The sequence below is a fragment of the Enhydra lutris genome, unplaced genomic scaffold (assembly GCF_002288905.1).
Source record: "Enhydra lutris kenyoni isolate GAN:26980312 unplaced genomic scaffold, ASM228890v2 scaffoldscaffold9, whole genome shotgun sequence".
Classification (NCBI taxonomy): domain Eukaryota; kingdom Metazoa; phylum Chordata; class Mammalia; order Carnivora; family Mustelidae; genus Enhydra; species Enhydra lutris.
Genome location: NW_019154093.1, coordinates 35,680,735 through 35,701,999, shown reverse-complemented (window position 1 = coordinate 35,701,999; position 21,265 = coordinate 35,680,735). Strand labels below are relative to the sequence as shown.

The window sequence follows — 21,265 nt, the reverse complement described above, 5'->3', positions numbered from 1 at the left end:
TAATGACCTGTAGTCATGACAAGGATAGAAGACACATGGTGGGGGGAGCCATGGGGGAGGGGTGCCATTTGCCAAATAGGCCAAAAAAAAGAAAGAAAAAAAAAGAAAAAAAAAATCTATGTTAGGCATCTCCTCAGTAGGCATTTTTTGCTTTCTTTGGCTATATACCTAGAGGAGATTGTTACAGTTAATTATCAAGTGACTGTTCCAAATAAGAGGGGATTGTTCTGCTAAAGCCTTTCATTTTTGCTCTTTTCTTCCATCTCTCTCATCGAATCCAACCAGACCCCTTGAAACCACAGCGGAAACATGCAGCTGGAAGACATACAGCTCTAGAGAGAAGAGGGGCACCGGAATTCTTTGCCAGGCCACTTTCCTGTTTGTTCCTTAAACATGGTCTGCAAACTGCACAGCCTTGGCCTGGTCCAGTCACTTCCTGATTGGCGTCACCTCCAGCCTCTTATCCCAGTAATCTCTCTTTCATGGGTCCTGAAGTTATCTTCCCAGAACACTGATCACGTCACTCCCCTTGTGAAGGCCTCTGCCGAATCCCCAGAGTTTACAGTAGGAAGCCCTAATGCCCTTCAGAGTCTGGGCCTAATCCCCACCCCCTTTTTCCACCTTATCTCTCCCTTCTCTTGCACCCCAGAGGCACACAGAATCACCCTTTGTTCCCTGAACCAGGGTGGGTCTTTCAGGGAACCCGCCTTTGCACAAACCAGGGTCACTGCCAGCAACATCCTTTTCCTCTCTAGCTGGGGAAGTGAAACTCGAGTTCGAAGACCCATGTAAAATGACCTGCTCTTGCAGGTAACTTTGGTCACTTTTGCTTCCTTAGCATTCTGCATATATTCTTACTATGACATTAATGTCACTGAATGGTAATTATTCCAATGTTGCAAGTGAAATCTCAAACACTTCTTTGCAGAACTGCAAACCCAAGGCTTCTTAAATGACCTTTGGCTTTTGTACTTTGGACATAGCGTAGAGTAAGGCACCAGTAAGATGTCTGTCTAAATAAAGACTAAGAAATAAAATTATGCCATGTCCAGCCCAAATGCGTAAAAGTGGAAAAAATACAGATACATGACACATGCAGATCTCTACCTATATAGAGAGATAGACACATATACTGTAGATACATGATTCCAGAAGGGTTTTTAATTTTTCCATATAAAAAAATTTAAGAAACATTCCAAGTTAAAAGAAACAAAAGCACACATTCAGAAATGATGCAATTATTCCATACCAGTTTATTGTAGGTATTGTGTTTCAAAAAATTTATAGCATAAATAACTTTTCATGTCATAAAATAACTTAGTACAATTTATAATAAAACTTTGAGAATTTAACATCTCATCAAAATACAATAAAATATGGTTTTAAAATATGATTAACCCTTTCTGCTTTTCTTTTACTTGAGGGCATATAAACCAAAAATACCCAAACTACTGCAGCACATTTGAACTTTAACAAAGCACATTTGGTTTATGTAAATGTAACTCAACCATCCTAAATTAATACATAGTTTGTTTTCCTTCCTGCATGGTTCTTTGTAAATTTCTGTTCCTTTTGACTTGTATTTGTTGCAACACACCTTCCTTCTTCATTTTCACCTCTTTCCATCTGCAGAGTCATCTTGCTCTGGCCCCCGGAACATGTAGTTGAACTCACTCAGCCCCTTGACATCAGTTTCTGTAATCCTTGCATCAGTGTAGGGAGTAACTGCTTGAGTAACTACAAAGGTATTTCAAAACTTCAGTGCAATTTGGTTCAGTTATTTTCATTCAGATGCCATCACCGTTCAGGGAGATTAATCACTGGAACCCACTGATCCATGTAGCGACTTTCCCGGCAAAAACAAATAAGTTGACTTAGGGCAGGATCCTTCCACTGTGATGAATGTGGATTCTGGAAACGAAATGAGAAAAATAAACTTACTATTTAAAAAAATCAGCATCTGCTAATGTTCCAAATAAGAGGGGACTCATGTCAAGAGGAAGACAACTTCCTCTTGAACATTCTATACTTTAGCTGTGTGACATAGAGACTAGTTACAACCGTAAAAAATGAACTTTCTTCTAGGTAGCTGGTTTCCTTCAGAATCATTAAGGGTAATTCTCCACTAACCCATACTCTGAAAGGATGAACACATACAACCCTCCAAGCCATACACATATGGTTGCATGAGACTTATTTAGTTTTGCATGACAGTATCATTCACAGGTTTGTCCTGTGTAAGAGACCTACCTGAGTGAAACAGCTCTGAGACATATTTCCATGCTCTGTGTACAATGAGATGAGAGCTGTGTAATAGTTAACAAGAGCTGCCACCTGATGTCCTCCCTAAAGACAGAGTAGTAATTTTCCGGAGTAGCAAAATGATTGAGCTGCCACTTAACTAGACCAGCCAAAAGGTAGTGAACTGTAAAGACAAAGCTATCATATTTACCTTTGGAAACACAGGTAATTTACCTATCAAAGGCTTTTATCAGAAAAAAGTGTCCATTAAAAAAGGCACAATTGCAAAGAAAAAAATTCTCACTCCACCCTCTTAATGTATTTCTAGGGAATTAATAAGGTCTGTCTCCTACACCATTTCTATTTTTAACTTTGAGTGGTGGAGAATGAAGCTGACTCCTTAATGAGGGTGAGCCAGGAATTTATTTGGCTTTATCTAATCTGCCCTACTAAAGGAATTAGTCACGGGAGGTAGTACAGATGTAGGTAGGGAGTAGCTGGGCTGACAGTGCTGACTCACAAGGATCTCTTCCGCTGCTGGCAGCCTCCAACGTGCTTAGACATGTTCTGTACCAGAGAAAATCCTGATGATGAAACCAGCACATCTCGGCTGAAAGTCCAGCCACACGCTCTAATGGAGCAAAGGCAGCCACGCTCCAGCCCTCCCCCTCATTGCAGATCTGCAGTCAGGCGACTCTCAACCCTCGGCTCACTTCCTCCAGGACTCTTAACTCGGACCGGCCTGCAGACCCCTTTCGCTTACCGTCACCAGGACGCAGTGCAGGTCCGGGGGCTGCTCGGCGCCCTCGCTCGAGGCTGGGCTGGCGTCCGTCTCCAGGAGCAGGAGCTCGGCCAGTCGGCCCGGGTTGCTGACGCGCAGGATGTTGATGTCGTTCTCGCAGCAGAACGCCTGGATCAGGGTGAAGTGGATCTGCAGAGCCACATCCCTGTCGTCGTCCTCGTCCGCAGCCAGCAGACACAGCACCACGTTATCGGGGTCGCTGAAGGCAGCGGGAGGGGCGGGTGAGCGCAGAGGCACCACCCGTCTGCGCAGACGCCCGCAACACCCGCCGGGGCCCCGAGATCGCGCCCCGGCCTGCCCGCTCCCCCCAGCCCACCTCCCGGGCAGGAGGCCGCGAGCCAGATGGGAAGCCTCAGCAAACTGCGCCGCAGGGCGAGGGTTTCTCCGCGAGGTCGCCTCCGGGCTGGGGCGGGAAGGGGGGGGGCACGGGGGACGCGAGGGGGGCACGGGGGACGCGAGAGGGCCCCACTTACACGTTGAGCAGCTTGGCCGCCTCGTACACCCCGACGGTGATGGTGCGCTGACTCAGGGCTTTGCTGAGCACTTCCTCGAGGGCATCGCCCACCTTATCCATCCTATCCGCGAGCGAGAGCAAAGGGGGTCCCGTCAGCCCAGGTCCCTTTGGGGCCATCGCCGCCCCCTCCTCACCCGGCACCGCGACCCTTCCTCCCGAGTCCGTGCGCCACCGCGCCGCTGGGTTTTCTGCAAACCCCAAGCCTCCCCCGCCTCTGTCACCCGCACGCCGCACCCCCGTGATCCCTCGCAAGCCCAGAGGCCAGGAGGCCTGCGAAAAGCCCCGACAGGGCCACCCGCCACCCTCCCCCGCGGGTGCTGCCAGTCAGTCCCTGGCTCTGGGCGCAGCCACAGGCTGCCAGCCGCAAGAGCCGCAGGGGCAGGGACGGTCCCTTCTGCCCTTTGCCAAGGCCCAGAGGGGCTCGGCCGGGTTAGGGGGCACGCTCCTTCCGTCCACCGGCGCCTCTGGGAAGGTTCCCAAGAGAGACCGGCGGGAGGTGCCTCTGCAAACTTTTAACCGCTCGCTCCCCGGCAAATCTTGCACAGCCGGGACGCGCTGGGGTGCGCGCAGTGCAGGCGAGAAAGAGTTCCGGGAGAGGCTCTGGCCGCCTTACCTTTCAGTCTTCTGCTCTCCAGCCGAGAATTCCTCCAAAGTCATATTGCAACTGCGGGTCCCCCACAGAGAGAGAGCGGCGTGCCGGCTGCTCCTGCCACTGTGGGCGCTCGGGCGCCTGCTCTCTGCACTCCCTCACAGACTCCTCCAGCGCCCGCCGCCGCAGCTCCGTCCAGCCGATCCTCCCGCCCCACACGCTCGCCCGCCACCACCCCTAGCCTCCCTACCCGCAGCTGCCTCACAGCCACTGAAGGACAAAGGCCCCGCTCGCCGGAGTTATCCGGCTAACCTCCAGCCAACCACCACCCGCCTCATTTGCATATGCACAGCCATTGGGTTATGCAAATAAGCCTGCGTCGACAATTTGACCCTAGCCCCTGGAACCGTGGGGAGAGGAGCGGAAGGGGGTGGAGCCAGGCGGAAGGCGAGCTTAGGGGGCGGGGGCGGTACAGGGATCGGGGAGGGCGGGGTCGCGAGCAGACTCTTACCCTGTTGGAGTGGCGGTTAGGAAGGTGGGGGGTCTTCCCCGCGGCGGGGGAGAGGGGGTGTCTTCCACTTGAGGCCGGAGCAGGCTGCCAAGTGTTTTTCTAGTTGGTGCACATTTTTTATGGTAGTTTCATGTCCTTTGTTTTTAGGGGTTGCTATTAAAATGTATTTCCAGGGCGAATGCACCCAAGTCTAGTAATTATTAGTAAGCAGGTTACATAAAAAGAGTGTTTCAGACCTCTGGGGCAAAGTTTACCTCAGAAGTGTTGTTTATGTAAGTCTAGGCAAAGCTGCTTATTAGTAGTAGTATTATTTCGGTGCCCTGATGGCTGGTTTGATTTATTTTTGGAAGGTTGCAAGGGTTGGAAGCTCAAAAAAGAAAAATCAACACATTTGTGTTTGGTGATGGCAGGGAACCAAGTTGGAATCTTTTCCACACAAAGCCGAAAGCCTTCCCACCTGCCGAGGGGAACTCTGGAAAACCGTGTTCGCGAGGAGCTGGTTACCAGATGTGTGTATCCTAGCCTTGCAGATTCACCTTTCTCAGAGAGCTTTCCCAAAGGAGGATCCTTCTGCACCGCACCAGCTAAGAGACAAATGTCTGACATCCACACACGTCTAAATTCAAAATACTCTCAATATGCCCTAAGCTTCCTTTCATAAGGCAAGTATGTCACTACCTTCCACAGAGAGCCTATGATCTCACTGTGAATTATTGATATTAGATGCTGAATCATGAAGCTGCAGCTATAGGACCCTTTAGTCATATGCTAAAATTTCACCTTTGAGATAATGGCAACATGGGGGTGGAAAGCAAGCAGAAGTTACACATTTTTGAGAGGCAAACTTCAGTATATAGACTTTGACTTAATAAGTTGAAAGTTCTTACCTTTGTTTTATGAGTATATGCAATAAATGCAAAAACATGTCTTAAACCTTTTGAAGTCACCAAAAGTGGTGAAAACGCCTCCCATACATTCTCATTCAAAACCTTGCTTGCATTACCAAGGTCTCTGTATATACAGAGGTCAAAGAAGTAATTTTTTGCAAAGGTGCATGGGAGTTTTTGCACCTGAATGTTTGTATCATTCTAGACAAAATATTCTCCAGGTCTCTTGATCCTAATTTAGTGGAAAAGAAAAGTGATATGTCGGTTTTCTGGCTCATTTATTTGAGCTGACATTTTGCACTTAATCCTTAACTGCATTGTCAGCAAGGGGCAACGTTTGAGTAAAGGAATGGTTGTGGCCAATTTATAATTTACCCAAGGATGCATGTGTATTTCATATCTGTGCCCTAAATCCTAACATGTGATGACTTTGTTAAAGAATCCCTTAAAATTGAATTTTTGGAGGGTGCTGAAATACTTTCAGTTGTGCAAACAAAACATGAATTATACAGTATGGCCTGAGTCATCATTTGGAAATTGTTGAACTGTGTTCTGTGAAACTCCCAAGTTTCTATCCACTAGGTATTTCTTACAGGTTCTTTGAAAGAAAATGTGATCACAGCAGGCTCACAAAGAATTAGGGAATTGTGTGAGTTTCTTGATAGCAGGGACTGTGACTTCATGAATGTGGTGTTCTCAGCATCTCGTACAATTTCTGCATTTAACAGAACAGTCAGTGTTTATTAAGTTGAATAGAATCTGAGAGCTGAACGAGATCTCAGGATCCTGCAGTCCTGTGCAGTGCATGAATCTTCTCTAAGATATTACACCTGTAACTTTAATTCAAAAATGTTTCTTTGATGTCGTACTGTATACCAAGAACTATACAATTCCTGATCCTTTGCCTTTAAAGTGCTTGCCATCTAATTGGTATGCCCATGCTTGGATTGGATTTTGGGACAAAATAGTGTGCACTGTCAGCTAGCTATGCTGAAAGTCCCATGACTTTAGTCATCTGAACGGAAGCTGTAGGACAGTAGAACCCGTGTATTGTTTATGCCAATTCAAATGAACCATGGCCCTAATAATGCCCCTCCCAAGTCAACTATATACAGTGAAAATGTGGTATAAAGTGCTTATTTCTTAATATAGGCATAGTCCCTCACTCTAAAACTGTATTTCATGCCGTATTTGGCCTCATGGGAAGGTAATTTGTTCAAGTGTTGTGGGGTTGTTCTCTGTGAGATAAGCCTAGCTTTCTAGTATTCAAAAATATTCACGTGTCATACTTTCTGACTCAGATGTGTTATATCATTTCCCCTCATTGCTGAGTCTACCTAGAATGTTTCATCAGTGATTATCTTCCAAAGTGGTCCTCTTGGCTGAAAGTGGAGGCTGCCATTTCACTACAGTCAGATTACAGTTATATGTTGATGATGATTGAACACAGATGATTAATTTCATAAACACTTATTAGTCCTAGGGGATGTTGCTATCCAATGACAGACCAAAGGAATTTCCCTAGATCAGGATAGAATATGCACGTATACATATTTGTAAAAATAACTCTGATATGTGAGATCATTTTAAAAACTACCCCAAGTACTTCAACTGCACAGGACTGGAATGATCTGTAGCAATATTTGTAAGGATGCCGAATGGTTATATTCAGAAACCAGATGAAAATATGTACTCAAGAATAAATTATCTTAGTACTGCTACCTACTTTGTATTTTAAGAGTCTTTTTGAAATTTTCTTCCTTTTATCATACATGTCTTCCTACTACTGGTTCTATAGTATAGAATAACTTTTTTTTTTTTCAAAACTTAGTCCTTTAACATCCAAAAGAAATATGATGCTTATTGTTTCAGTATTAGATGGATCACTGTTTATATTAAAGATCAATTAGATTGTGACATAGTTTTATAAATATAACTATATAGCTATTATATTTTATTAAAAATCATACAGTTTCTGATATATTTTTTGTGTAAGTCTGGTGAAGCTAGTTTCTGAAGTCCGGCTGTGAATTTTCTTCATTTTTTTCTCCCAGAGAAGATTATTCAGCCAAAATTTACTGTTACCTAAAAATGTGATGTTTTTAGGGTCAATATTTCCATTTGAATTTAACATAAATGTTTAGCATCTTGGACCATCACTGTGGTAGGCAAATTCTAAGATGACCTCCGTGATCTCTAACCCCTGGTATAAAGCTCTGTATAATCCTCTTCCCTTGAATGTGGACAGAACCTTTGCCTTGTTTCTAGCCACTTGAATATGGCAATGGTGTTGCACTAACACATCCACAATTGTATTACATTCTATGGCAAAGGTGAAAGGATTGCAGATGTAATTAGGTCCCTAATCAGCTGACTTTGAGTTAATTGAAAGGGAGATTATACTAGTTGGACCTGACCTAATCATGTAAACTCTTAGGAGAGGGCTTAGGCCTTCTCTGAAGAGAGACTAGAAGCATCAGAGATTCTCCATCACTGGCTTTGAAGGAGCAATTTTCATGAATTCTACAATGGCAAGCTAATTAACTTTGCCAACAACCTGAGGGAGTTTAGAAATGGATCCATCCCTAGTTGATCATTCAGAGGAGAATGTAGGCCTTGGTAACACTGATTTTAGCCTTGTAAAATTCTGAGAAGAGAGCCAAACTGAGCTATGCCTGAACTCGTAACCTGTAGAAACTGTGAAATAATAAATGAATGTTGTTTTAAACCACGAAGTTTTGGGTAATTTGTTACATAGCATCAAAACCTAATTCGATCCCCTTAGTGCCATCTTGTGTGTTCAATAAATCCTTACCCTATGCAAATTCTCTTCAGTTATTAATATTCATGGGAGTGGAGTCCTGCTGTTGCTTTGAGCCTTACTCCAAACACCTTGTGTTGACATCACCTGTTCCCATTTCACCAGCTATGAAGGAGCAAGTCAGTTGAGGTATCAAGGGAAGAGACTCATTAGAACATTCTTCAAGGACCCCCTCGCTCCATTCCTCACCTCCTCACTGAGTGAAGTAATGTCAGAAGGTTTCTATTAGAGTAGGAATGGTCTCTCTGTGAATGTCTCTGAATGGTAGACCAATCACTGGTTGAGGAACATAGGTGGTCTGAGGTGGTAACTGGCCAATGGTAGTTTGTTGGGGTACCTTGAAAAGGATTCTGAATTTTCTATCTCTGAAAGAGAAGAGATAATTCTTTTCACCCATCACTTCATCACAAAGTTTTCTTCTTCCTATCTCTTAATAGCTCCATCCTTGGACCTCTTCTCTTCTCTGTCTATACTCACTTTTACAGCGACCTCATCCCTGGCTTTAAACATTTATATGCTGATGACTCCCACATAAACTTCCAATATGGCCTGTCATCATTCTTGAACCTCAGGCTTACTCATCATCTCTGTCTCCATATACAATACTCATCTCAAACTTAAAATGACAAAAGTTGACCTTCTGATTATCCTCCTATAGGTCAATGGCAATTCCATCCTTACCATTGTTCAGCCTCCAAACCATGGTGTCATCCTCGACTTCTTTCCTTCACAACCCACATCCAGTCTGTCAGCAGATCCTATCAGCTTACCTCAAAATGAAAAATAATTCAACCATTTCTCAGAGCTGCCACCGCTACCACCATCATCTCCCACCTGGATCACTGCAAGAACTGATCTCTCTCTCTGCTTTTGCCCTTCCTCTGCTCATGTCCAGCAGCCAAAGTGATTCTATAAATAGCAAGTCAAATCACAGTCAATTCGCTGGCCCAAACTTATAATAGACCCTTATTTCACTGAGAGTAAAAGCCAAGGTGCTTACTATGGCTTACAAGAATCAACAAAATCTATTCATAATGATAAAAATGTTCTAATACTGATGGTAGTGACAATTGCACAACTCTATTAATATATTAAAAACCACTGTGCTCGCTTTGGCAGCACATATACTAAAATTGGAACAATATATTAAAAACCACTAAATAGCATATGTAGGTGGGTTATACGGAATGTGAATTATATCTCAAGAAAGCTGTCATGAAAAAATGTATATCATATCTCTACTTCAATCTCGTCTTTTACTACTCTCTCTCATGCTCATCCCCCTCTGGCCACACTGACTTTCCTTTTGCCCCGGGGCCTTTGTACTGCCTGCTTGCCTGAAATATTCTTTCTCCTGATAACCACATTGTTCACTCCCCTTAATGAGGCCTGCTCTGACCTCAAGTTGCAATAGCCAGCATTACTGATCTCCTAAACTCTATTCCCTCTTTATTTGATGAATTATATCCCTCATCACTTTCTAATAGATAGATCGATTGATAGATTTTATTTAAATTTAAGTTAGTTAACGTATAATGTATTATTAGCTTCAGGGGTAGAATTTAGGATTCAGTGGTTGCATACAAGACCCAGTGCTCATTACATCAAGTGACCTCCTTAATGCCCACCATCTAATTTACCCCATCCCCCAACCCAGCTCCCCTCTAGCAATCCTGTTTGTTCCATATAGTTAAGAGTCTCTTGTGGTTGGCCTCCCTTTCCATTTTTATCTTATTTTATTTTTCCTTCCCTTCCCCTATGTTCATCTGTTTTGTTTCTTATGAGTGAAATCATACAGTATTTGTCTTTCTCTGGCTGACTTATTCCAATTAGCATAATATCCTCTAGTTCCATTCACGTCGTTGCAAATGGCAAGATTTCATTCTTTTTGGTGGCTGAGTAATATTCTAATATATAAACTATATATATTTATGTGTGTGTGTGTGTGTGTGTGTGTGTGTGTGTGTGTATCCCACATCTTCTTTATCCATTAATCAATAGATGGACATCTGGTCTCTTTCCACAGTTTGGCTATTGTGGACATTGCCGCCATAAATATTGGGGTGCATGTGCCCTTTTGAATCACTATTTTTTATCTTTGGGCTAAATACATAATAGTGAAATTGCTGGATCATAGGGTAGCTCTATTTTTAACTTTTTGAGGAACCTCAGAACTGTTCTCCAGAATGGCTGTAACAGTTTGCATTCCCACCAACAATATAAGAGGGTTCCCCTTTCTCCTCATCCTTGCCAACATCTGTTGTTTCCCTGAGTTGTTAATTTTAGCCATTCTGACTGGCATCTCACTGTGGTTTTGATTTGTATTTCCCTGATGCTGAGTGATGTGGAACATTTTTTCATGTGCCTGTTGGCCATTTGGATGTCTTCTTTGGAGAAAGGTCTATTCATGTCTTCAGCCCGAGATCTCTTGACTGGATTTTTTGTTTTTTGGGTGTTGAGTTTGAGTTCTTTATAGATTTTGGATACTAGCTCTTTACCTGATATGTCATTTGCAAATATCTTCTCCCGTTCCATAGGTTGCCTTTTAGTTTGGCTGATTGTTGTTTCCTTTGCTATGCAGAAGGTTTTTATCTTGATGAACTCCCAATAGTTCATTTTTGCTTTTGTTTCCCTTGCCTTACTTCTATGTGTTGTCTATCATGTAGCTACCACCTCAGCCTACTCTAATCCCCCAGTACAAAATCAATGCAGTAGGATTTGTTTTATTCACTGGTTGGTCTCTAAGTGGTTAAAATAGTGCCTGGCACAGTGTGGACCCTCAATAAATATCAAATTAGACATTGTTGAATGAATAAGTTGTGCAGGTTTAAAGATGTAATTAATGAACAGAACTTAAAGCTATAAATCAACTTTTGGTCTCTTCTTGTATATTGGAAAGGAAGATGTCTTGATCAAACACTATTTTTGTTGGTTGTATTTTTTAACTACAGAGGGTTATGCATCTTTTTCTGCATTTTATATTCTTCCAGAAACTTCCTCTACCCCCAGCCTGACAATTTTTAAAATATTTTCTTTAGGAGCTATAAACTGCTTCATTTTGTAAACTGAGGATTTGTGGCCTCTTCCAGTCTGTACTGTATACACATATAAAACCCAATAGATTAAAAGGTCCTTAATTACCAAGCTTCAAGTCTTGTTCTTTTAATGTAGCATAAAGAGATTATAATGATGAGGAAAATGACCTTGAACGGTTTTATGAAGGTGAGTTTTGAAGTGGGAGATTTAAAAGGGCAAAGATTGGGTGTCTTGTTACAGAAGCAACATACAAGAAACACAGTGGAGATGAACTTAAAGAAACTGAATATTATTTAGGACACTGCAAACAAAAGAAATAAGGGGTAAAGGAAAATAAGAGCATTCTTTTTTTTTTATTTTAAAGAGCATTCTCTACTATTTAAAATTTTTACCTTTTTTTTTTTTTTTTACACATCAGTGCTTGCTTATAAGCATTTAATCTCTATTCACTGAAAATTTTTGCCAGTATAAATTGAAATTGCCTGTTAGATCTGTTTTGTGCATAATACACATTTTTACATTTTGCTTTGGTTCTCTTTTACTTTGGCAATGAAATGTCAGTCTCAAGGTCTGGAAGGTATTAAACAAGATAATTTACAATTAAACCCTCTAAGACTGATCTTTCAAAGAGGGTCGAGGACCTGGTCTTTTGAAGCACCCATTTCTGGATGGCTGATCTTGGTGGATGTCTGACAGTACTCTGGCTACTGTTTGACTTTATACTGTAAAGGTCCAAAGTGGCCTCCTTTTTAGCAACCAAAGAATGTGGTGAGCAGACTGTTATCTGGCTGCCCATTATGAACACTTTACTCCTGTGCTTTGTGGACCATATCAGTTTGTGGCAAAGTGATGGATTGTGTTTAACATTCTGCTGTTGACCTATAAGGATTTTTGCCATATGTTCTAGCTCATGCCCTTCAGATCTAGGAGGGGGAGGGCGCATTAACATCGCTGACCACTAAGCAGAAATGTGTCAGAAAGCTTGCTTTCTCAGCTAAAACACCACTCTTGGCAAGCCGTCCCTCCCTATTCTAGGAAAACATCACCATCAGATACCAGAAGGCCTGTTTATAGATTCATATGGTTGTCTACATTTTATATCTGTATGTTAGGGAAATTTTGAAATAACGCTGTAAATTTAAGATTTATATGGCTACTTGGCATGCACAGCCAACACAAATCTAATTTGATGTCCTTTCAAGAATGTGGCTTGAATGACGCACATGAGGCAGGCTGCTCACCCTCTCCATACCTCAGTTTCCCCATCTGTCAACTATTTAAAAAAATGTTTTTTAGAATTCTCTCTCCAAAACAAATAGTAGGCATAATCCTTACATATAGATAGAAAAAAGCAGAAATGTTCTCGCTGCAGTGGCCAGAGAGGGCTGGGGTAGGGGAGGTAGAGTTCTGCAGGTTTCAGCCTCCTCTCATCCCCTCTCCCAGCTCAATCCGTAGTCTCTGAGACACACATTAGTCACAGTTGGAAACTAAAAAGTTTGTCCTATAAGGCACTTCCAGCTGTAGCTTTTTTTTTTTTTGCTTAATAATTTTGTTATTCTATAATTATTTTATAATTTTCACAGCCACTGAAAAACTTCTATCTTACTTTACCACAGAAATGTTTTTCTAGGCCTGACCAATTTAATCACCAAGTAATCTATGTCAAGAATCAAAAACACATTCATATTCTTCTGTTTTTGATATCAATTTTCAAAAATTTCAACCCATTGCAATAAGTTAGTTGAGATTATGTTCCAACTTGCCTTCTTTACCTTAATATATTGCCTGGTTACCAAATGCTACGGAGTATGGTTTGGCACTGTGTCTTAACAAACAGGTCGCACCTGGGAGCTAGTGGGAACTCTCCCTTCTGAAAAGAAACAGCTACAACAGATGGTAAAACGAGTGAAAACCAGGTGGGGTCATTGCTTAATGACCGTTTGAATTAAGTTTGGTTAATTTGGCGTGTCTCTCATTATCCCTGGCAACTGGACCCTCTATTTTATAAGTTTGGATTTATATCTTTTACATAAACTATCAAAACAAGTCCATCTGTGATCCCAAAGCTACACCCGCCTTCCATCCAACCACAATGTAAATCCTGATTTCTTTGGTTCTGGCTGAGGAGAGCCCATAAGCACGGGACCTTGGAAATACTCTGCAATTTACTTTTTCTCGAGTTACTTCTTATCATCCATGACATGTCCCCTTCACTCTTTTCTAAGTTTTCATTTATAAAAATAACCTAATGTTTAACCTAAAAACCCTTATTAGCTCAGTTTCCAGGGGTCTGAGAAATCAAAATTTCAACCCATGTGTATCCCTTTGGGAGATTTTCTTCTGAAATCTGTGTGTAACAGCAAATTATACAGGGATGTTTCAGAACATTTCTAACTCGACTTGTAATTTATTCATAAAAACAGCAAATTTGTTAAATGCTTATCATGCACTTGGCACTAGGATAAGATTTTTATTTATATGACATCACTTGACTGTCATGACCCTCTTTGAGGAGGCTACAGTTATCTTCATTTTATTGCTGAAGAAGCTATAGGGCCTTTTGGGGGGCGGGGGGAGCTAATTACTAGCTCAAAGGCCCCACAGCTAAGTGGCAGGGCCAGAATGCAGGCGCACATCTGTGGGACTTCAGACCTTACTTAACCTTCTTAGCCACAGAGCTAAGTTCTTCGTCTAGAACCGCTGTGGTTCATGCAGTATCAGAGCGTTGTATCCAGAATCCTGGCTGCAGAGCCAGGCTTGGGCAAGTCACCCACCCGTTCTGATCTCTTTCCTGAGTAATAACAATACCCATCTCATAAGTTTGTTTGGGACAGTGGAACGAGATACTCTCCGTACAGCATTTACAAAGCACAGCGCCTAGAATGCCATATATATTAATTACACAGCGCCCGTTTTCCAATTCCCATTCTAATTTTCTTCCTTCCAAATTCCTTCATCTGAGTCAAATATCGTATCTCCCTTTTCTCTCACATTTGGGGCATTACTGGAGAGGGTAAAAGCACTGGGCTTCCCTGTCTCACCTAACGCTGTAAAAAATTCCACTGCGTTTTAATACGGCTCCAGATGAATCCAATATACATGTTCCCGCTCTAACTGCCGATGAACCAAGTTTTCCGCGTTTGTGCCCTCTAGACCTCTCTGCAGTTCTGCTAGAGGCAATGAGGTAGTTCTGCACGCTAAGGAACCGGGCTTGATGTTATTCCAACCCTTCCTGTGTGTGTGCGCGCGCGCGCCCGCGAACTGGGCCTCATGTGTTTAGTACAGAACAATGAGTTTCTCAAGTTGTAGAATACCCTCACATTTCTTTTATCCTCTGAAAGCTTCCTGTATTTGTGACCTCCTTTCAAATCGGCAACTGCAGCCTCAACATCTGGGTCCTCCCTGCTGTAGGGAACATAAATTAACTGGTAGCGTCCTGTAAATGTTATGGGTGGGAGCTCGGGAGTACAGAGAGGCAGGCCCGGGTGCTTTCAGTATCTAACAGCTGGTCCCAATGCAGTGCCTCAGAACTGGTTTTAGCTGACGTCAGATAACGCTGATGTGCACCAGATTGGCTTGTAGTACCAGTAAAGCTGTCCCCTCCCACTTCCCCTACTGCCCCCGTGCTTGCCAGAACGCTGGAGACCATTATGAACTCACAGTTGTCATTTGATCTCCATCTGGCTGCTGTCACTAAAGCTGCCTTTTATCGCTTGCCAGAAGTGTAAAGCTAAAGACATTTCTCTTTCTCACAGATCTTTGCTTCTAGTCCTTACTTTTCTAATTTTCTGGGTAGTTTCAAGTAATTCTCCTTCTGTGGGAGTCTATGTATCACCCATCGGGAAACTGACAAAGGACCCACTGGAATATTTTCCCACATGTCTACTTGGTGAACTAGATTTAGCAATAGATTTTTAGGAAGTGTTAGAGGTGGGCTGTGGCTTTGTTGACTTCAAATATTATGTCTCAAGTTTGATGTGGTTTGAATTTCTGAGATAAATGTGAGATTTGCGTGTATGATCTCATGCCGTGGTAAATTTTATGGAGCTGTAGATCACAATAGCCTAGCCATGCAATTACATGGGTCCCTGTACTGAATTAGAATCTACCCAAATTAAACAATAAATATAAGAGGAACATGCCATAAATTGGATCTCATAACAGCTTAATAATCTGAGGAGGACAGAAGAATGAATTCTGAGGTGATGTTTAATGTACTCTGTCACTAGAATGTTCTTAGTGAATCTTAGTAAATCATTGTAAATCTGGTACCAGCTTAAAGATGTCCTGTTGCTGTGATGGTCCAGTAGTTAGGATTTAGCTATCTTAGCACCATAGCCTGAAGATCATTCCTGGTCAAGAGCCCTCTTGAGAAATGGCATTTCACATTCAATAAGCATTGTTGAGGGTGATGCATGAAAAATGGGCTCTAAAAGTTTTGGAAACAAATTTAGGATCCTGATGTTTCCTTAGTTTAGGAAATTAATCCATTAAGAAGTAATTATAAAGAAACTTTTGTGTATGTTCTCAGGTTACTGTTTCTAAAAAAAAAAATTAGGAGTCACTACATTCTGTATGAATCCATATTGTATGTTTGCATGTGAAAAATGAAACGATGTGGAGGGACATACATCACCATGTAAACATGTTCCTCTTTGAGTGATGGGATTGCAGGTCATGTTGATTGTCTTATTTTTACTTACTTTTGTTTGATAATGTTTCCTAAAACAAGCATGTGTTACTTTCGTAAATATATTTTTAGTAGAGGTAAAGCTAACTTTCTGTGAAAGACACAGAGTGTGAGTATAAAATTTAATGAGTTTTGACAAATCCATACACTCATGTAACCCAATCAAGATATAAAGTCCAATGAAGATATAACCCCAAAATGATATAGCCCCAATCAAGATTTATAACATTTCCATTTTCCTAGAAAGTTGCCTTTTACCCCCTTCCAGTCAATCCCCACATCCCATAAGCAACCACTGTTCTGATTTCTATTTTTCTTAGAAGGGGGAAGGGACAGAAAGAGACGGGGGGAGAGAATCTTAAGCGGGCTTCACCCTCAGCGCTGAGCCTGATGCAGGGTTCAATCTGACAACCCCAAGATCGTGACCTGAGCCAAAATCATGAGCTGGACACTTAACCACCTGAGCCACGCAGGCACTTCTGTTCTGATTTCTATCATAGATGAGCATGCCACTTTTTAATTAAAAAAAAAAAAAAAAAAAGCACAGTTTTTTTTTTTTTTTTAAAGAAATTTCTGTGTAGACTAAGATAGGACCTAAAATTAAATAAAGAAGTTGAAACATTTCCTTGCATTTAAATACCTTACCTTGTCAGTGAGGAGATGAAAAAAAATATTAGAGAAAGCATGGAAGAGAGAATTTAAGAGCTAAATCAAGAAAACTCAGAGAAGAGCAAGATAATAGCTAAGATTTTATAAGATCTTAGAGCCATTATTTTATTGCAGTAGAAAAAAGGGGAAAGTCTCCTAGACTGTAGACTCTAAGAGGTCAGGGACTGTGTTCCTTTTGTTCACTGTATCCTGAATAACCTGCACATTACCTCACAAAGGTACTGACTCAAGAAATATTTGTGGACTGAATAAGTGGATATTCAGTTATTCAGTTACACAGTCCACAAATATTCTTCCAACAAATATTTGCTGACCTCTTACTATGTGCCATGGATTATGCTAAAGCCCTGGAGACAGAATGATAGACACTGGTCCCTAGAAAGGATAGACATGGTGTCTAACTTCATGGACCTCACAATGCGTATTGTCAGGAAGACTGATATTAGCAGTGTTTTAGAGGCAGACAGAATGGTACGAGCGAGGGATTAAAGAGAAGTGAGCTTGGTGAGCCCAAAGACATGAGAGAAGCGAGAGTGAAGAAGGAGCAGATGGGGCTCCAGAGTTAGTCAAGAAGATGATGGAGACAGGACCTTGTTGGTTGTCACAGGGAGTTGATATTTTATCCCAAGAAGAACCAAGGGAGCCATTGAAGGATTTTAAGCAGGAGAAGGACACGGTCAATCTTGTGTTTTTAAAGTATCATTCTGGCTCTTGGATAGAGAAGGGACAGCTTGGATGAAGGCAAGGGCAGACACAGGAGGACCAGTCAAGAGGTTGTGGTACTAGTGTAAAGCCCCCGAGGGGCCCAGAGAGGATGGCAACAGAGGGAGAGAAAAGAAGTGGAGTTAAGGCATATTCGGGGTGGAACCAAGCCTTGGCTTTGATGAAAAAATGAGTAGAGGTGTCAGGAGTGACTCCAGGTACTGGCATGAGCAGCTTGGTTGATGGGAGACCCATTTAATTTTTTTTTTTTTTCCTCAGATCAATATGCAAAAGAAGTCAAGCTTCTAGACTGGCCATGGTGAGAGTCAGACCTCTGTTGAGTGGGGTCCAAATCATGGGTCTATGATGTGTCCATTGCACACCTGAGCACAAGCTGATGATCTGGAGTGGCTGGTGTAGGGCAACATGGTGATGGTGGGAGGATTTTTATGCTCATCCCCTTTTCTCTTGGGAGCTCTTCTTTGATCTTGCCTGTGTTCCTCCCTTTCTTCCAACAGTCCTCGTATCTTTTTCAGGTGTCTGATAATTCATCTCTACTAAGGTAATTACTGATACCTGTGACTCGAAGGTAGGGCTGCCTTTTCCCTGCCTCCTAGACCCCACATATCTTGAGTGTTTGCTCTTTACAAGTAATGGGATGGATATCAGAGAGATAGGATGGGTCACAGAGTCAATCATTGCAATTGGAATTTCTTAGAGAAATGAGGTTGTTTTTAGCTTCTTTAGACTGGGCTGCTCCCATTGTTCTCTGCTTCCCCTATTACTTTCTTCCTGGCCCTTTTCCAGTATTTTCTTTGCACTCTCTATCAGTTATTTTTACTTTGGGTCCTAGCTGTGTGACCTGGGGAAATTCACTTAAGATCTCTGAACCTCAGTTTCTTCGACCATAGTTGGGGGATAATCTTAATGTCAGTGAGTTCAATGCCTTCTACATGATAATTTTTCACTGTTGATTGCCTTCCCCCAAAACCCACTCATTGGCTTCATTGCTGAGCATCCTAAGGAAACTGCTGTCGGACATACTCAGTTTCTGTAGGCAAGATGAAAGGTACCACCACAGCTGGATTTGGAAGAAGTTTCTCCGATCTCTATTCTCTTCCTCACTTGCACACTACAGGAGGACTGCCATCATTTGTCTCACTAAGTGATAAGCATATCTCACTGGACGCAATAAGGATTAAGGAAGAGAGTGTGGCTTGATGTGCACAAGTCATCCCCATGACAACAAAAGCAATTCCGTAAGTGTCCTATAATGATCACCAATCACAAATGTCCTTGTGTATGAAAACGAGTCCTTTGTTTGAAGGGTACACATATGAATCAAGCAAACTAATTCATATCATTTATGTCTGTGAATAATACATGTGTTTATCCAAATCAGTTAACAAGGGCCCAACTCCACTCACTTACTTAGTCATATGTGGTTGTTAAGCACCTACCACAGTCAAGAAGTTTGCCCAGGAGCTGGGTCCACGGTGATGAACAAGACAGAGCTCCAGTGGAGTTCACATTCTGTTGAAGAAGATGCACGTGAAACAACTAATTGAAGAATTAATTGATCAGTTATAATTGGGGTGAGTTCAACAAAGAAGCAATTACAGGTTGCTATGACAGTTTATAGCAGGGAATCTGATCACATGGAGAGGTCAGGGAGGCGGGGAAAAGACTTCTGTGGAAATTACTAGTAAACACGAAATATGAAGGCTAAAAAGCAGTTCCTGAGACAAAAAGAAGAGTTCCCCAATTATCTGGGAAATGAAGGTTCTGAGTTTCCCAGTGCTGGTGGTATCTCAGGGTCTGACCCCAGCAGCGCAGACTTCAGTCTCAGTGACTCTGGTGTTTTGAAGCTGGAATCTTACCACTTGGTTACACCCAAAGGAAGAAACGTACTCAGGTATTCAGGTACTCCAAGCAAGGAGAATTGTGTAGAGAGTATAAAGGTATCAAAGACACACACAGCTTACTCAGGAAACTTCACTGTATGGCAAGTCTGCTTTGGGACATTAATCTGCACATCCGAGGGCTCCCTCAGCCCTACGCTAACTTTGCAATGCAGATATAAACCCACTTCACGCCCAGGGGAACTGAGGGTTAAATAACCTGCCCCAAATCACACCTGTACCAACCCTCATTCCCATGAAAGCCCATGACCTTCCAGCTACACCAAGCTTCCCCATTCTTAGCATGTTGTTAGATGACTGCTGTCCTATTTAGGAGCACTTAGAACATTAAAGAAATGGCTTTAAAGTGACAGTGAGCCCTGACACCAGATTGTGAGCCCAAGTACAATCTGCAATGTTCCCATTTTTAAAAAGATAGTTTTTAAATAAAGATAACAATGGCTTTGTGGGCAGGTCCAGGCTTTGATGTTTTAAGTTTCTGTATGTTGATACTCTGATGCCTTAAGTTTTATCAGCTAAGAGGTGACAAAAGGAGGTTAACATGATTAGAATTTCTACAAATGGGCTGAAACTTGAAAACTAAATAGAACACACCATCAGAGGGTTAAGGAGAAGTAATTTAGTTGTGTGAACCATCGTCAGCTTCCCAGGATCTGGATGTTTACTGTCTTTGTGTAAATGAAACTAATATTGCCGTATTTACATTGAACTTCCATTTCCAAAGCACTAATGTGTTATTTAATTTTATCCTTATTATATTGGAGATCACATTCAAATAGTGCCAGAAAGCCAAAGAGAACTCAGGAAGCTTCTTTAGAACAGTTTGGCAATTGAGAAATCACATCGGAAGGGTTTAAGGATTATTTCTTTTTCTATTTCATGGGAAAATTCGAGTGACCCAAAAAACCATGGTTCTTTGGAAGGAGATCAAGAAACAAATAAATAGACTCTTCATGTGCCTCTTTGCTTGTGGGAGTTGGAAAAATGGAAATCCACACAAAAACTTTTCTTACAGTTTGTGCATTTTCCTTCTCCAGAACTGGAGGTATCCCTGATTCAAATGGTGCTAAGTGATTGTATCAAACCCTACTTCAAATTGGTCTGGCAGGCCTAAGCAAAATGCTGTGTTCTTCTGAACTCCACACCCTTGGTTGAGCCTTGGGTCCATCCAATCCTTTTACCTCGCAGACTCCTTGTGCACCTAGAGTGTTAACTCCTACAAGATGTGCTCCTACTCATTTCTCAGACATCCCCACTCAAAAACATAAGTTCAAGGCTTGAGCCTCTCTGGCCCCATATAATTGCTACAGCTGCTGTGCCCCCCTCCCACCCCTTTCCTCCCTGTGGGAGTCCCCATGCGAGTGCCGGAAGTATCTTTTTGCAAACTAATCCAATCAGGTTGCATCACTGCTGAGAACCTTTATATGGCTTCCTTTAACTATGGGGCAAAGTCCAGACTGCACAGCATGGCAAATGCTCTGACCTCCACTGGCCTCCCCGGTGTCATTTCCTGTCTCATAAAGTACTTATGCCCCCAGTTACTTCTTGTTCCAGTCATGCTGGAGCATTTATGGTGCCCAATGGGTCTGACTTCAGGGAGATGCAACCTATGTCCTCACATAAGGACATATTAAGGATTCTTAATAATTGATGAACAAGGGTCCCCACATTTCCATTTTGTTCTGGGCTCCACAAGCTATGTGGTGCGTCGTCCTGTGCCCAAACATTACCCTGCTTCCATTTGCTGTGCATTGCATGAACTCTTCTCTCTATGTGGCATACCTTTCCCTGAGTCTCCATCTCATGTGCTCTTTGTAGTCTTTCCAACCTAATCTGAAGGGTGCCTGGGTGGCTCAGTAGGTTTAGCGTCTGCCTTCGGCT

The 21,265-nt window shown here is 42.3% G+C and overlaps 1 protein-coding gene across 4 annotated transcripts; it reads right to left on the bottom strand.

The window, feature by feature from the left end:
* Positions 1–1,233: 1,233 nt before the first annotated feature.
* LOC111143201 (growth arrest and DNA damage inducible alpha) lies at positions 1,234–4,395 on the bottom strand. 4 transcript variants are annotated; one of them, XM_022496751.1, is made up of 4 exons: positions 4,171–4,395; positions 3,517–3,618; positions 3,005–3,242; positions 1,234–1,911 (listed from the first exon to the last, which is right to left on the bottom strand). In XM_022496751.1, the coding sequence occupies exons 1-4, from the start codon at positions 4,212–4,214 to the stop codon at positions 1,798–1,800; spliced, it is 498 nt and encodes a 165-aa protein (XP_022352459.1). In that variant the 5' UTR covers positions 4,215–4,395; the 3' UTR covers positions 1,234–1,797. The 4 variants fall into 4 exon arrangements, with proteins under 4 accessions (XP_022352459.1, XP_022352461.1, XP_022352460.1 ...); XM_022496753.1 differs by lacking the exon at positions 3,005–3,242; XM_022496752.1 differs by lacking the exon at positions 3,517–3,618.
* Positions 4,396–21,265: the final 16,870 nt, after the last annotated feature.